Source organism: Hemitrygon akajei, chromosome 14 (assembly GCF_048418815.1).
Source record: "Hemitrygon akajei chromosome 14, sHemAka1.3, whole genome shotgun sequence".
NCBI classification, from domain to species: Eukaryota; Metazoa; Chordata; class Chondrichthyes; order Myliobatiformes; family Dasyatidae; genus Hemitrygon; species Hemitrygon akajei.
In genome coordinates, this window is record NC_133137.1 from 35,576,344 (window position 1) to 35,593,748 (window position 17,405).

At 40.5% G+C, this 17,405-nt stretch overlaps 1 protein-coding gene across 11 annotated transcripts in view; it reads right to left on the reverse strand.

Annotated features, from left to right (window-relative positions):
- LOC140738485 (rabphilin-3A-like) overlaps nt 1-17,405 on the reverse strand; it is a 267,048-nt gene that overhangs the window by 33,580 nt on the left and 216,063 nt on the right. For all 11 annotated transcript variants that reach the window (XM_073065818.1, XM_073065822.1, XM_073065815.1 and 8 more), the window contains 6 exons: nt 16,909-16,992; nt 14,045-14,107; nt 13,723-13,920; nt 12,488-12,567; nt 11,578-11,652; nt 10,002-10,111 (listed from right to left, as the gene is read on the reverse strand). In XM_073065818.1, coding sequence (XP_072921919.1) covers nt 10,002-10,111; nt 11,578-11,652; nt 12,488-12,567; nt 13,723-13,920; nt 14,045-14,107; nt 16,909-16,992 — 610 coding nt within the window. The remainder of the gene's footprint in view (nt 1-10,001; nt 10,112-11,577; nt 11,653-12,487; nt 12,568-13,722; nt 13,921-14,044; nt 14,108-16,908; nt 16,993-17,405) is intronic.

Sequence of the window (17,405 nt, forward strand, 5' to 3'; positions counted from 1 at the left end):
ACAACAGTGAAAATTATGTTGACAAGGATTCAGATTGGAATCTGAATGTTAGTCAGGACAGAGCTGGTGTTTGACAAGCTACCTTTATACTATTTCAGTTAGCATGATTGACCGAGCATGTAAAGTCTCATAATCCCCAAAGACTGTTCTTGACTGCACATATGAAGCCAAGGTCACTTTGAACACCTCAAGAGGAATCCTTGGGGTCTGCAGGTTCACTGATTGGCTCTAATTTCACTGTTTAGTTCCGGCCAGCACTGTGTTGTTGCGCGACCTGTTTTCCATAGATCCGTAGAGAAAGTTGAGAGGATGTACTCGACTTACCAGCTGTTACATTCCATGAACTCATTCTGTGCTAAAAGTCAAGGGGAACTGTTGGGCAACACACACAAAATGTTGGAGTTACTCAGCAGCCCAGACATAATCTATGGAATAAAATACAGCCGAGCACCCACACTCCATCCACCAGAAACAGCGGCATCTCCCAGTGGCCACCCATTTTAGTTCCACTTCCCATTCCCATATGTCCATCCATGGCCTCTCTACTGTCACAATGAGGCCACACTCAGGTTGGAGAAGCAACACCTTATATTCCATCTGGGTAGCCTCCAACCTGATGGCATGAACATCGATTTCTCAAACTTCCAGTAATGCCCCCCTTTCCCTATTCCCCATCTCCTTTTCCCTCTCTCATCTTATCTCCTTGCCTGCCCATCGCCTCCCTTTGGTGCTCCTCTCCCTTTTACTTTCTTCTGTGGTCATCTGTCCTTTCCTATTAGATTCCCCGTTTTTCAGCCTTGTATCTCTTTCACCAATCAACATTCTAGTTCTTTACTTCACACCTCGCCCCCCCCCAGGGTTTCACCTATCTGCTTGTGTTTCTCCCTCCCCTCCCCTCACCTTCTAACTCTGACTCCTCATCTTTTTTTCTCCAGTCCTGCTGAAGGGTCTCGGCTGTTCACTCTTTTCCATAGACGCTGCCTGGCCTGCTGAGTTCCTCCAGCATTTTGTGTGTGCTGCTCAGATTTCCAGCATCTGCCAGATTTTCTCGTTTGTGAACTGTTGGGCACCCTGGTTGCTAATTTATGCATCCCAGTAATGTCTGTTTGGTTGATAAGGTCGGTTGAGATTGCCAAGTTTCAGATGTGTTGTAACAACATGTGCTCACTGCCTGCGGAGCGATGGTCTTTCCTGTGTTCCAGTGCCTCATCCTTTTATTTGACCTAACTGTCAGTCAGATCTCATGCCTCAAGTTAGGGTGCTGCTTAGCCCCCCCAAGAATCTTGAACATCTCCAAGACTTCTATTTCCCATAATGCCCCCTTAAGACTCATTACTGTCCCCTTTGGGAATCACTGATTTAAGAGGAAGAGAGATAGGGAGGAAGAATTGTCTACGAAGGGAATTTCATTGCATAGCTGGGGATATAGCTACCAGTGGTAGAACAATTAAATTAAATTCAGGGGTGCATGAGATGTCAGAATCAAAGGAATTGAAAGAATTCAGGCAGCTGGAATGCTAAACGTAAGATTACTGGATCAGTCCTGCACCAGAGACTACAGCTAAAAACTGCTGATTGACACGCTAGTTTAGTCCTGCAGGGCAGTGGCATTGCTCAAGCACGTTATCTTCCAGTCAAGATGACGCCTGCGTACAACGCTCCTTTAGTCGACATCTTCTGGATAGATCACGAAATCATATATTTCACTTCTTTTATGTCTTTGCTTTTCGCCTTGAATGCTTTTCTGAAACCATTGGAGCCTGTGACTTGCAGTTTGGAGATGGTCTGGATATTTTAGCACTCAAGTCTCCGAGAGGATTCTGGGAGCAGAGGCAATGTGCGCAAATCTTGTGGAAGAAGACTGCGTGACAGGGTGCAAGCCAATGTTTGACTCGATTTCACTGATTAAAGTAACAAGGGAGATTGAAACATCTAGGTGAATGCACAAGGTGAGTGCTGCCTGCCTGCCTTTTGATCACCGGTGGGATCACTCTGCTACGGAGAGGGGGAGACTGCCTTTTGATCACTGGTGGGATCACTCTGCTACGGAGAGGGGGAGACTGCCTTTTGATCACTGGTGGGATCACTCTGCTATCAGAGAGGGGAGACTGCCTTTTGATTGCTGGTGGGATTTCTCTGCTATCGGAGAGGGGAGACTACCTTTTGATTACCGGTGGGATCGCTCTGCTACGGAGAGGGAAGATTGCATTTTGATTGCTGGTGGGATCGCTCTGCTACGGAGAGGGGAGACTGCCTTTTGATCACCGGTGGGATCACTCTGCTATCGGAGAGGGGAGACTGCCTTTTGATCACCGGTGGGATCTCTCTGCTATCGGAGAGGGGAGACTGCCTTTTGATTACAGGTGGGATCACTCTGCTATCGGAGAGGGGAGACTGCCTTTTGATTACCAGTGGGATCACTCTGCTATCGGAGAGGGGAGACTGCCTTTTGATTACAGGTGGGATCACTCTGCTATCGGAAAGGGGTGACTCCCTTTGATCACCGGTGGGATCACTCTGCTATCGGAAAGGGGAGACTGCCTTTTGATCACCGGTGGGATCACTCTGCTATCGGAGAGGGCAGACTGCCTTTTGATCACCGGTGGGATCACTCTGCTGCCAGAGAGGGAAAAGCCTGCTGCTGTGCCAGAGAGTGTTACCCGGCTTTCCTGCATTTTGATATGGACTTGGACTATAGACTTCTTTTTCAGTTTTTTACTTTTTCATATTCTGTGTTTTTCACCCGATCTTTCTTGTTTCTTTGTGTGCGGGGGAGGGGGATTGGGGAGTTGATGTGCCTGTTGCATTTTTGTGTGGAGAGGAGTGTTGATGATTGTGCTGCTAATCTTTTCTTACTTGGTTTCATGGTTATCTGGAGAAAAAGAATTCCAGAGTTGTATACTTTGATAATAAACGAACTTTTGAACCTATTTCATGGATGAAATTGTCTGCCCAGTCTACCCTCTCTCATTTTAAGGTAAAACATCCCATGGTTGAGAAAGTTATCTCCAGTGTCCCGGCCAATATTTATCCTACAATGTGCCTTACTCTCAGTGGCCACTTTATTAGGTACATCTGCTCGTTTATGCAAATACCTAATCAGCCAATCATGTGGCAGCAACTCGATGCAGAAAAGCATGCAGACATGGTCAAGAGGTTCAGTTGTTGTTCAAACCAAACATCAAAATGAGGAAGAAATGTGATCTAGGTGACATCGACTGTGGAATGAATATTGGTTTCAGACGGGGTGGTTTGAGTATCTCAGAAACTGCTGATCTCCTGGGATTTTCACTCACAACAGTCTCTAAAGCTTACAGAGAGATGTGCAAAAAACAAAAAAAACATCCACGAGCAGAACTGCTGTGGGCAAAAATTCTTGTTATTGAGAGATGTCGGAGGAGAATGGCCAGACTGGTTCAAGCTGACAGGAAGGTGACAGTAACTCAAATAGCCATACATTATAACAGTGGTGTGCAGAGGAGCATCTCTGAATGCACAACATGCCAAACCTTAAAGTGGATGGGCGGGGAGGACGTCACGTGATGACGTAGGATCGAGACGCAGAAATCCAGCTCTCCCGTAAAAAACCAGTAATTTAATGTTTAAGTGAAGAAAAGTTAGTAAATACTTCCTAAAAGTTACTTATAAACTACTCAAGATTGTTCAAAAATATGTCTCATAAGCAGAAGCAGAAGAAAACTACTACCTTGAAGAATACACAAGTCGGAAAAGAATCAAGGCCTGCCGCTATGAAAGAGCCGCGGGCTCAAATGCATTTTACCTCCAGCGATACAGAACAGGAAACCGCGGCAACATCAACCGTCTCCAAAGAAAAAGAGCAACAAGAATTGCTCATGCGTGAAGGAAGGGGCATGCGCAAACACGAGCAACCTGAACTACAAATCCCAGCTACGATTGGAACTGGAAGTGAAAGTGAATCTGAGGTAGATTCAGATTCTCTGGATAAATCAGACGAAGATGAAGGTAAAAGTTTTTCTGGAGACATAGGAAAAACTTTGGTGCAACTAATGCATGAATTAAAAGCATTAAAAGTAATTTAAAAAGATATTAAAAATATGAAGATTATGTTTGACAAAATGATGAAAAAACAGGACAAAATGGTTAAGAAAATTAAAGACTTGGAAGAAACAACGGGAGATGTCATTGAAAGAATGAATAAAATGGAAGACAATATTTCTGCCTGGACATCAGAAAGAAAACAGTTGTTGGAAAAAGTGGATGTGCTTGAAAATTTTAGCAGACGAAATAATATTAAGATTGTTGGACTTAAAGAAGGTATAGAGGGAGAGGATCCAATAAATTTTTTTCAAAAATGGATCCCGGAAAATTTGGAAATGGAAGAAGGAACTCAGTTAATTGAAATTGAAAGGGCTCACAGAGCCTTAAGATCAAGACCTCAAGTTGATCAAAACCCATGATCAATCTTGATCAAATACTTAAGATATCAAGATAAAGAAAAGATCCTGAAGGCGGCTGCCCAACGTGCCAGAAAGAGAAACGGGCCATTGATGATAGAAGGGAAAACAGTTCTTTTCTATCCTGATATAAGTTATGGCCTTTTGAAGAGAAAGAAGGAATTTAACCCAGCGAAAAATTTTTTATGGGAAAAGGGTTATAAGTTTATAATGCGTCACCTGGCAACACTGATAATTTTTTTGGATGATGGAAAAAGAAGATTTTTTACTGATTATCGGGATGCCGAAGAGTTTGTACAAAAATTCCCAAATATTCGCTAACCATAGCCAAAGATTTAAAAGTGAAACGGATTAAAGATGAAGACAGGGACAGTGAATGGAATTGATGGACATTTAAGGACAGAAGAATATTTAAATATATTCTTAATTATATGATACGGGGAGAAAGGTAAAAATTTGAGAAATATTAATTGAGAGTAGTGATATTTTTTCTTCTTCTTGTATATATACTTTTTTATGTTACAGGGGAGCTGGGGAAACTTCGGATCAATTACTATGGGATTCACGTGTGTAATCATGGCGATTGCCAAGACCCGTACAATGGAGGGGGGTATTGTTGTGTTTTTTATCCACAACATTAGTAGGGGGGTATTTTGTTACTTTTTTCTTTATAATCTATTTTTCTTCTATCTTTCTTTCTTTGCCTGGATGATTGGGGGGGGAGACACATAGCAACATGAAGAATTTTAAAAAGATTCCCCAAGGTACTACGAAAGTTGAAAGATTAGGTATTATTATAAATTGGAGTAACCCTATTAAAAATAATGACTAATTTACCGAATTTTTTAAGTTTTAATGTTAATGGGCTTCATGGACCGGTGAAAAGAAAAAGAATTTTAACATACATTAAGAAAATGAAAATAGATACAGCTTTTTTACAAGAAACACACTTAACAGAGATAGAACATCAGAAATTAAAAAGAGATTGGGTCGGAAATGTTATTGCAGCTTCACTTAATTCAAAGGCGAGGGGAGTTGCAATTTTGGTTAATAAAACTTTACCAATTAAAATACAAAATGTATTAATTGATTCGGCAGGGAGATATACATTGTCAAATTTTTTCAGAACTATGGACTCTTATGAATATTTATGCACCAAATGAAAATGATGTAAAATTTATACAAGAGGCCTTTTTGAATTTGGCTGACGCACATGACAAAATATTAATAGGTGGAGATTTTAACTTTTGTCTAGACCCAGTTTTAGATAGATCAACAAAGGTTGTTACAAAATCAAAAGTATCAAAATTAACTTTATCATTGATGAAAGATTTAAAGTTGATTGATATATGGAGAAGAATTAATCCAAAAGAAAGAGATTATTCATTTTATTCAAATAGACACAAAACTTATTCAAGGATAGATTTTTTCCTATTATCAATGAATATTCAAGACAGAGTGAAAAATATGGAGTATAAAGCAAGAATATTGTCAGATCATTCCCCCTTGATAATGACAATGATAATGATAGATAAAGAGGAATCGATTTACGGATGGAGATTTAATTCAATATTATTAAAATGTCAAGATTTTTGTGATTTTATGAAAAAGCAGATTCAGGTTTTTTTAGATACAAATTCACATTCAGTTGATGATAAATTTATATTGTGGGAAGCAATGAAGGCATATTTGAGAGGCCAGATAATAAGTTACACTTCTAAAATTAAGAAGGAATATATGGTAGAAATAGATCAATTGGAAAAAGAGATTACAAAATTAGAAAAAGAATCTCAAAGATATATGACAGAAGAAAAACGAAAACAACTTGTTAACAAGAAGTTACAATATAATACACTTCAGACATATCGAACAGAAAAGGCAATTATGAGAACTAGACAGAGATATTACGAACTAGGTGAAAGATCACACAAGATTCTTGCTTGGCAGTTAAAAACAGACCAGACTTCCAAAACGATAAATGCAATTAGAACAAGTGTAAATAAAATTACTTATAAACCTTTAGAAATTAATGAAACTTTTAAGAATTTTTATTCTGAGCTGTATCAATCAGAATCACAAAATGATAATGTCAAAATAGAAAGGTTTTTATCACAAATAACTCTTACAAAATTGAATTCGGAAGAACAGAAGGGATTAGATTTGCCTTTTACATTAAAAGAGGTCGAAGAAGCTCTAGGATCACTTCAGAGTAATAAATCCCCAGGAGAAGATGGTTTTCCGCCCGAATTTTACAAAAAGTTTAAAGATTTACTAATTCCTCCTTTTATGGAGTTAATACACCAAGCGGAAAGAACGCGTAAACTTCCAGAATCTTTTTCGACAGCTATTTTAATAGTATTGCCAAAAAAAGATAGAGATCTTTTAAAGCCAACATCATATAGACCTATTTCTTTGTTAAACACCGATTATAAAATAATAGCAAAAATTTTATCTAGTAGATTATCTAAATACTTACCAAAATTAATACATATAGATCAAACAGGATTTATCAAAAATAGACAATCGGCAGGTAATGTAACCCGGTTACTTAGCATAATTCATTTGGCACAAAAGAGGGAGGAAATGAGTGTGGCAGTTGCTTTAGATGCAGAAGAAGCATTTGATAGATTGGAATGGGATTTTTTATTTAAGGTATTGGAAAAATATGGATTAGGAGTATCCTTTATAAAATGGATTAAAATCTTAAATACAAATCCCAAAGCTAAAGTAGTGACAAATGGTCAAATTTCAACATCATTTCAGTTAACAAGGTCAACTAGACAAGGTTGTCCATTATCACCTGCTTTATTTGTGTTGGCGATAGAACCATTAGCTGAATTAATTAGAACGGACCCAGATATTAAGGGTTTCAGAGTTAACCAGGAGGAATACAAGATTAACTTATTTGCTGATGATGTTCTGCTTTATTTAACAAACCCATTGTATTCACTATGTAAATTATCTTCTAGATTGGAAGAATATGGGAAAATATCAGGCTACAAAATAAATTGGGATAAAAGTGAAATTCTAACTCTTACTAAAGGAGATTATAGTCAATGTCGATTAATAACTTTAGATGGCCGATAAATGGTATAAAATATTTAGGTATAAGAGTTGATAATGATATAAAGAATTTATATAAATTAAATTATTTACCATTATTGAAAAAAATTCAAGAAGATCTTGATAAATGGATGATGTTACCAATAACATTAATAGGCAGAGTAAATGCTGTAAAAATGAATGTATTCCCTAGATTACAATATTTATTCCAAACACTACCAACACAACTACCCCAGAAGTTTTTTCAAGAGTTAAATAAATGTGTGAGGAAGTTCCTTTGGAAAGGTAAGATGTCAAGAATATTGTTGGAAAAATTGACATGGAAATTTGATCTAGGAGGGTTACAACTTCCAAACTTTAAGAATTATTATAAAGCATATCAACTTAGATTTATTGCATCTTTTTTTGATGAAGATAAGCCGGCATGGATTAGAATAGAACTAAATAAAATAGGAGAAAATATACCAGAAGATTTTATATATAAGTGGGAATCTAAATGGATACAGGAAAAGAAAGAATCTCCTATATTAAAACATTTGATTGATGTATGGAATAAAATAAATGTTGACGATGAGATAAGGAAATCTTTATTAGCAAAGGGACCTTTAATTCAAAATAAACTTATTCCTTTTACAATAGATAACCAACTTTTATACAACTGGTTTCAAAAAGGGATTAGATATATAGGAGACTGTTTTGAAGGAGGTATATTAATGTCATTTGATCAATTAAAGAATAAATACAAAATATCAAACAACACTCTTTTTTGTTATTTCCAATTAAGGGCTTATTTAAGAGATAAACTGGGTCAAACAGTGTTATTGCCGAAACCTAATGAAATAGAAACTTTAATTAATTCAAAAAGGAAAAATTAAAAAATTTATTTCTTGTATGTATAGTTTGAATCAAAAACAGGCAATTAAACAAGGAATTCATAAGTCAAGACAAAAATGGGAAACTGACTTGAATATTAAAATTGAAGAAACAAGTTGGTCAAGACTACGTCTTGACAGTATGACAAATACAACAAATGTCCGGTTAAGATTAGTGCAATATAATTTTTTACATCAATTATATATTACACCACAAAAAATAAATAAATTAAACCCAAATTTATCTGATCAATGCTTCCGATGTAATCAAGAAACTGGTACTTTTTTACATTCTACTTGGTCTTGTTTTAAAATTCAACCTTTTTGGACAAATTTAAGAGTTTTACTGGAACAAATTATTGGAACACAACTTCCACATAACCCAATATTATTTTTACTAGGCGATATTGAAGGGATAAAACTGAAACCCAAATTGAATAAATATCAGAAAGAATTCATAAAAATTGCATTGGCAGTAGCCAAAAAGGCTATTGCAGTTACTCGGAAATCAGATTCATACTTAAGTATAGATCGTTGGAAGAACGAAATCTTCAGCTGTATTCCACTTGAAAAAATTACTTATAATTTGAGATAAATATGAAACATTTCTGAAAATTTGGCGCCCTTATTTACAAAAGATAGGATTAAATATATAGGTGCTCCGAAGATAAAATTACTGGTTATTTGGGGAAAGAAATAAATATATATACTAAAGCTATTATGAACTCCATGGAGCATGTGGGGATCTTCCGATATCCAGGCATTCTTTCTTTCTTCTTTTTCTTCTCTTTTTTTCCCTTTCTTTCTATAGGGATATGTTAGGGGGGAGGGGTTAAGGGGAGGGGGGAAGGGTTGATGACTTTTTTCCCCCTTCTGTAATCATTTGAAAACTCAATAAAAAAAAAGTGGATGGGCTACAGCAACAGAAGATCAGAAACGTGCACTCCTTGGCCACTTTACTTTATGGGGGTGATGTTTAAATTCAATTGAATGAAGAATATAGCAACAGTATATACCTGTCAATGTGATATGCCCTATAAAAATTGTACAAAGAACATAATAATGTTACATCATCCAGGAGGTCTCATAAAAAAAACTATTTACAAAGCAACTTTCATTCCCCTTTCAGAACCTGTCAAAGTACTTCACAGGCAATTAAGCCCTTTTTTGTAATCTCAGTTATTATTGAAAGGGCTGTGACAGCCAATTTCTTTACGGCAAATTTCCCTAAATAACAATGTAATGGTGATTTCTTTCTACCTGTTTAAGTGATTTTGGTTGAGGAGTAAATACTGACCAGGAGTGCAGGAATAACCCTCTCACCTTAGGACATTTTTTGTAAACATCTGCCTTAAAAATGCTGACAGGCCTGTTTTATGTCATCCTCTCAATCTTGGCAACTCTGACGGTACAGGACTCCCTCTGTATTGGAGCATCACCTTATGTTTCTGGAATGAGACGTTAGATCTACTAACTGAGCCACAGTTCAGAGTTTGTTGAGGAAGAGCACCTCATATTCTATCTGGGCCATCTACAAACCAACATCATGAATAGTGAATTCTCCAAATTTGTGGGTTGAATGCAGGAGCAGGTCTTTCCTCAAAGTTACAGCTGTATCCATATTTCTTACCTGAGTGTTTTCCTCTGCATATCATCCTCGGTGATCCCGTGGTACGTTAGCCGTTCATTCCACACTGGGTTTCGGGTGTTGCGCAGAGTTTTTGTACGCAGCTTGTTTGACTATGTGTTTGAAACATAAACAGATCTGGTGTCAAGTCCTTCAACTACTCAGGTTATTATTCAGAGTGACTTGGGGATCATCGACAAATCTGAGAGTTCTTCTGGTTAAATATATCTCCTGGTGCACTTCCCTGTCACCATTCCTAGAATCAATGGTTTATGAGAAAAATGATTTTCTACATGTTTTTGTGTATGGTCACTTGTGTACCATGTCAGTAGCTATGCATGAAAATATATAATGAATTGTATTTTTGTTAAAGATTCTTTTCCAAGGTACATCTTGTAGATATGTGGTTATTGGAGGCCAGTTCAGGGAATCCAGCCTCAGGATAGAAGGACTTCCCTTTTGAATAGAGATGCGGAGGAAGTTCGTTCACCAGAAGGTAGTGAACTGTGGAATTCATTGTCACAGGTAGCTGTGGAGGCAAAGTCACTGGGTGCATTTAAAGTGGAGGTTCACAGGTTCCTGATTACTAAGGGCATTGGGAGAAGGCAGGAGAATGGGATTGAGAAGAAAAATAAATCAAGACATGATCGAATGTTGGAGCAGACTCGATGGGCTGTATAGCTTAATTCCGCTCCTATGTTTTATCATCTTATGATCTAACTCATGGCCCTATAAATTAGGTGTTAGGATTAATGTATTTTCATACAGCTGCTCCAGTAAGACCAGCTGACTACTACAAACCACTGTAACCCTGAGACTGTGTCGTAGGTACAATAAATCAGATATATCTGAAAGTAAGAGGAATATCATGAGATAGAATTTGACTGTGCGGGAGTTTAAGTCTGGCCTCCGACTCACTATCAGATAAAGTCCATCTCAGTGTGTTCCTGCCACTGAGTATATGCATTTCAATGTCTTCCCCCACATGTTTCTACAATGGGTCTTACACTGAGCTGGTGTTCCAATTGGCTAATGGTGCCTTTCCCATCATATACGGTGGAGTATTTCATTTTTTTTTAGGTAGATATTCCTGTTTATTTTGTAATATGACTGCAACTACATTGTGAGGTGCACTGTATTCTAATTCATGTGTAGTCTTATGTTAACTTTGTTGGCAATTCATCACCCTCAGTGAGAGAGATCAGGGCTGCCCGGAGTTCACACCGGACAAAGTATGGAGCTATTATTGTGTTTTCTGATAGATATCTTTCTGTAAATATCGGCAGCTTTCTTTTCACTAACGTTTGTAGGTTTGACGCACCTAATAAACACCCTTGCACTAAAGTGCTAAGCAACTTCGAGACATTTTTTCTTTGGTCATAGTCCATGTCATTTCTCAGAAGCAAAGTCAGTATATCAGAAACAGACCTGTGAGATTTTGGAAAGCCAGGTTATGGTGATATCTCATTAGATATCACAACATAGAAGCTTCCCTTATATCACAGTGGTTAAAGAGCAGAGGGGTCACATATCTCCAGTGGGACTGATGGAGGACAATAAAATGTGCTCACAATCTCACCTTGCTGGCTCCAGGCAGGAGGTGAACTTTCACATATGGATCAGCCAAGCCGTTAGAATCCATGGGTTTCAGTCCCTGGAGGACAGGAGTCATAAATGTCCAGTCAGTACATTGGCTGAATTCATAAAGTTGCCACAAATAAACAAAGTGGATGCCATTGCTTTCAGGAGGATATCTACTTTGACATCAGGATAATCCAAATGACAATAGATCTTTGATAAACCAGTTCTGAGGGTTGGCTTAATCCAGCAATCTGAAATAAATGCTTCAATCTCTGAAGTGACAATCCAAACCTCCCTCAGAGCTCAATATCTCAACTGGCCCTATCATTCTGTTCGAACGCACCAACCACCACATCCAGTCCCCTGTAGGCCTGTGCTTATACCAGACTATAGGATTCCAAGTCTCTCTTTGCAATGAAAGCAGTTAAAATCATTGTATGGAAATATAAAAACCTATTTGCACAGAAGCTGGTTATTCTGCATTTAGGTACAAAAGCTGAGTGCTCAGTTAGTGCTTATAAAGGACTTTACATATATGTATTGTGTGGCTGTGTTTTTTACTAATATTCTATATGTGCTTGTATATGCAACGACTGGCTCTCAAGCCGCGGTGTTGTCGGGCAGTGGGGGGAAGGCGTAGGGAGTCTTGTGACAGTGATCCTGTGTGCCATTGTTGGTAATATGTTTTGCACCTTGACCTTGTAGTAAAGCTGTTTCATTTAACTGTATTCATGTATGGTCGAATGACAATTGAATTGATTTTTTAAACGTATTGAGGGTTTCTGCCTTCAGTGATAATGAGTATACGCCGACTTCTATTCTCTTGGTGGAAGAAATTTCAGAATCAACTGGATATTGCTGGAATCTTCCCAGTCTTATTGGAAAATGGGGAAATGATGCCAGCTCACCTTTGCTTTTACGATGGTGCAGTGCAAAGCATTGTTGACCTGGTCGTATATCAGACTGAACTCCAGCGCTCCCAGTGTTGCTGTGAACACAACCAAAACCATCTGAGCAAATGATTGCCAACGTTAGGATGTAAGGAGCACTTTTATCAATCATTGTTTGTTTTGCTTTAAAGACAATAATCCACTCTGGTAAGTGTCACATCACCAGTGCATGAAGAACTGGTGAGTTGGAGTGTACTAACATTCTGATACCTTTCTACTGATGAAACAGCTGACATCTCACAAGCAAAATTGGCACATATGGTTTGCTTGTATTCCACTGAGAATATACTGACTGCTTCACCAGAGTGGAATAAACCTGAACTTCTTTTATAGCATGCCCCTGAAGCCCTGCAACAGAACTTGCACTTATGAAATACCAGTTAAACGGCAAAGCTGGGCCAAGGTGCTTTACCTGCCAAGTCCAGAACCAGGTCACTTTGAACGATTGTGGGGCAGAAGGGCGGAAGTAACTCCCCCCAGAATGAACTGCTCACCTACACAGCAGCAGAAATTTAAAGTGGTAGAACTAAAATAACCGACCTGCATGCCTTTGGGACACAGGAGGAAACCGGAGCATGCAGAGGAGACCCACACAGGCGCAGGGAGAGCTGATAGAGGGTTACCAGGTTATGGGTGGCATAGATGGAGTGGACAGAGAGCAGCTGTTTCCCAGGGTTGAAATGGCTGAAGGGCATACATTGAAGATAAGAAGGGGTAGCTTCAAGGGGGATGTGAGGGGTAAGTTTTGTACTCAGAGTAGTGGATAGCTTTAATGCGCTGTCTGCTATGGTAGTCAGAGGCAATTACATTGGAGACTTTTAACAGACATTTGGATGTAAGGAAGATGGAGGGATATGGAATGGTGTAGGTAGAAGGGATTAATGATTGGGTGTTTTCTGATTTGCTTTTTAGCTGGTTCCACACAACATTGTGGGCCCAATGGCCTTTTCCTGAGCTGTTCTATGTTCTAACTCTACACAGACAGGATTTGATGTCAGGACTCAGGGTCTCTGGTGTTGTGAGGCAGTAGATCCACTAACTGTGACACCACCCCTCCTACCCCCCCCCCCCCCCCATTCTGCCAAGCAGACACAGATTGTAGTTTTGCATCTCCTCCCTCATATTGACTCTCCCACCACAGGTTTACACTCACTGATAACAAACCCCTTTGGATTTCCCCAACTATCACTCACTGGGCTCATCCGAATCGTAAGCCTCCTCGTCCTCCTCGACCTGCTGCTGCTCCTGCTGGCGGGAGAGGGGCATTGCAGGGGCCACACTGGGCGCCACAAACTGGCCTTGCTGACGGGAGCCTCTCTCCTCCCTTGATGGGTCCAATGATGGGGGAGGTTGACTAGACACAGAATGCGACAAGGCTGTTGATCCTACCACTGTCACACAGAGAGAGAAAACAGACAAAAGTCATTCCTTCTTCAACCCTGGTTGATGGCCCAGTGTTCGGAGATGTAAAAGAGGACACAGAAGTGGGGGAAGGGACATGGGAGCTGCTCTTACTTGGCTTTTGCTCCGGGTATCTGGGAGTCACTCCTTGACCTGGTCGATAGGCTCCAGGGACATCTGTAAACACAAAGACGAAAACAAAATGCCAAATCAACAAGTCCACAGCTCTCCAATAATGAGTAGCAAAATGGAGTTCACAGGGAATGAAGCCTTCCTCTTAAAATACAGGCCTATTTAACATACAGCTAATATTATGATATTACTGCCTAGGCCCTACAGTGGTTCCCAACCTGGGATTCACAGATTCTTTGCTTAATAGTATTGGTCCACGGCATAAAAAAAGTTGGAAACCCTGCCCTAGGATGTGTTTGATCAATATAATATTATAGTGTCGTCTATGGGGATCCATTAATCTATTGTGATATAGTGACTGGGGAAGGTTCACATCAATTTGAGAGTGGAGGGGTGAATGGAAAAAAAAACAGTATTAGGATCATTCAATCTGTAATCAAAAATATTGGTTGTCAGAGTTGTGGGATTCGGAGGAGGTACAGCCCTTGTGCTGCTTTTCCAGGATCTACGGCAGTCATCTTGATTTACAGAATACTGGGATACTCAGGCAAGAAGGCAGATCCAAGGCAAAGTGCATTTCTGCAAAACAAGTGCCTTCATACATGGAACTGAATGAAACAGAACTTTTCATGAACCTTCCTTTCACTTGAAATGAAATAGGTTAGGAAGGCTCTGTATGTTTCTCAGGGACACTTATTGACTGACAAAACACATTTTATAGTGAAGTTACCAGTTAGTTGCTGGGTTGAGAAGGGGTAATATCTAGTGGGCACTGTTCAAATGAAATTGAGTAGGTGAAGGCCACATGCAGATACAAGGAGCAATTATGAGGGAAACTGGTACATTAGCCTTTCTCAAGAGAGAAACTGATAGGGGAATAAGGAAGTCTTTTTACAATTATTTATGGACTTTGTGAGACTGCACATGGAGTAAAGTGTGCAGTTATAGTCTCTTTATCAAGGAAAGGATGGAATACCATCACTGGATTGATTCCAAGGATGGTGGATTTTCTTGTATGAGGGGATAAGCAGATTGCCTATATTCTGTACCGTTTAGATTAGTGGTCGCCAACCCGTCAATCGCGATTGACTGGTTGATCTTTGAGATTTTCCCAGTAGATCCCAAAAAAAAAGAAAAATAAATACACAAATACTGTTGAGAGATTGTTTCCGGGTTGCGGGGTTTTAGTCCCGTTCTTTTTGCCCCGTGCACATGCGTGTAGCTCCCCCGCCACGCACTACACAGTGTTCTTCAGTGGTCCCCAACCACCGGGCTGTGAGGAAACAATATGAGTCAGCTGCACCTTTCCTCACTCCCTGTCACACCCACTGTTGAACTTGACCTCACGTGAGGTCATCAGTCGCCTAAATGCAGTGATACCTTCGCGCCAGTGATCACTGGTTGGCCTCGGGCAGCCGGCGGGAAGTGCCGTTGCTACTGGCCTGGAGTGCTGCCTCTAAACCTGTTCAGCACACCGAATGTTGGTGGGGAACCCAGTGCCAAAATATTCGCAGACAACCTAATTCGGGCTCAGCGTTTCATAAGTAGCAGAGCAGCTACCTCACTGCGATCTACTGAAGCAAACTTTTGTTGGCTGATAGATCCTACAAGGGGGTGGGGGGGGGGCGGGTGCGCGTCCTGTCGCACTCCTCGCTCAGTCGGTCACTCTTTTCGGACTGCTACCCCTGCGGACCCGGCATGGAGACCTCCGGCCCTGACCTTGTCCTCTCACCCCACCCACGATCAGCTGCACCTGGCCAAGGCATCTGGCGGTGGGCGGGTGGGAGTCTGGGGTTCGGGCCTGGAGGCTGTCTAATGAGGCAATGGAGCCCTCAAAACTGCTTCGGCACCTTGAGTCCAAGCACCCTGCACTTAAAGACAAACCCGTTGAGTTTTTTTCAGTGGAAAAAACGTGAGCAAGCGGGACAGCAGCTAAGTGCCGAGAGCCGTGAAAACTAAATTGCAGAATAGACTGGACGTAAGGAACCCCCTTTGTGTATCGCTGTATTCTCGTTGTGTTTAACACACCCCCCTCCCCCGTCAGCCGGTCCGCAAGGATATTGTCAATATTAAACTGGTCTGCAGTGCAAAAAAGGGTGGGTACCCCTGGTGTTTATACATTATTTCTACTTCCAGGTTACGGGGTTTTACTTCCAGTCTTTTCTGCCCCAGTGCGCATGCATGTAACTAATTGATCTGGGGTTGGTCTTGCCTTTCGCTAAGGCCGAGGTAGGGGATCTTGGGCTTAAAAAGTTTGGTGACCATGAGTTTAGATGAATGAGGGGACATCTGATTGAAATGTAAAGGGTGATGTTCCTATTAGCTAAGGAGTCTAGGACTGGGAACATTGCTTTAAATAAACTATGACAGAGAGGAGAGGGTGGTGAACCTTTGGAATTCTCCACCTCAGTGAAGAGATCAGCTTTTTTCTGGGAGACAAGAGAAATGGGAACATTGATGGAAAATGGCGCTGAGGTATAAGTGCAGCCATGATCTTTGTCAATGGCAGAAGAGGATTGGAAGAGTGGATGGCCAACTCATGCTCCTCTTACTGCTTTTTTTTTCAGCATAGGTTTGCTGATCTTCCACCAGAGTTTACTGCAAGCCCTACAGTGGGCATAAATGCCACTTGCTGCAACTGTAGCAGCAGATTCTGGGAGGTTGTTACTGCAAGATTTTTAAGGGCTGATTCTACAATGCTTCCCCAAAGCTCTTTCCCATCTGCCTTCAATAATTCCCTCACTGATCTGAACTTCTCTCCTGTGCATTGAAACTGTTCCAGTTTCTCACTCAATGGGTCATGGACTTTTGCCAAGAGTCGCCTCATTTCCTCAGGAGGTACGTACTTGCTTGAAGTGCCTGTGGTACAGCAGCTTGGTGGAGGGCTGCAGGAGCTCGGGAAACTGGAGCTGAAGTATGACGTCGTCCAGCTGGGAAAAATGGTTGGAATTAAAGTTAGTGGGGTCATAGGAATAAAACACAAAACACTGGAAACATCAGCAGTCTGGTGGCATGTACCCATGTCAGCATCCCCTTCAATCTGTTTCTCCACCTATTTTTGCACTGTCATTATCTTCCTGATTAATTCTGTGTCTATTTCTGGTATGTTTACTTTCAAGCGCACAGTAACATCCTATTTTGGCCTCTGTAATTCAGATTGGAAGTGAGTATTACAATCCCTCTGGTCTTTGATGCTGTCTGACTCTTGTGAAATCAGCCCAAGGAGACAAAGCGGGTGGCTCTAGGTCTAGGGGTATGATCCCTGCTTTGGGGATAAAACAGGACCCAGTTCCAAATCCTGGACCAGCCCTCTGTTTAGGGGCAGCAGTTAGTGTAATGCTAT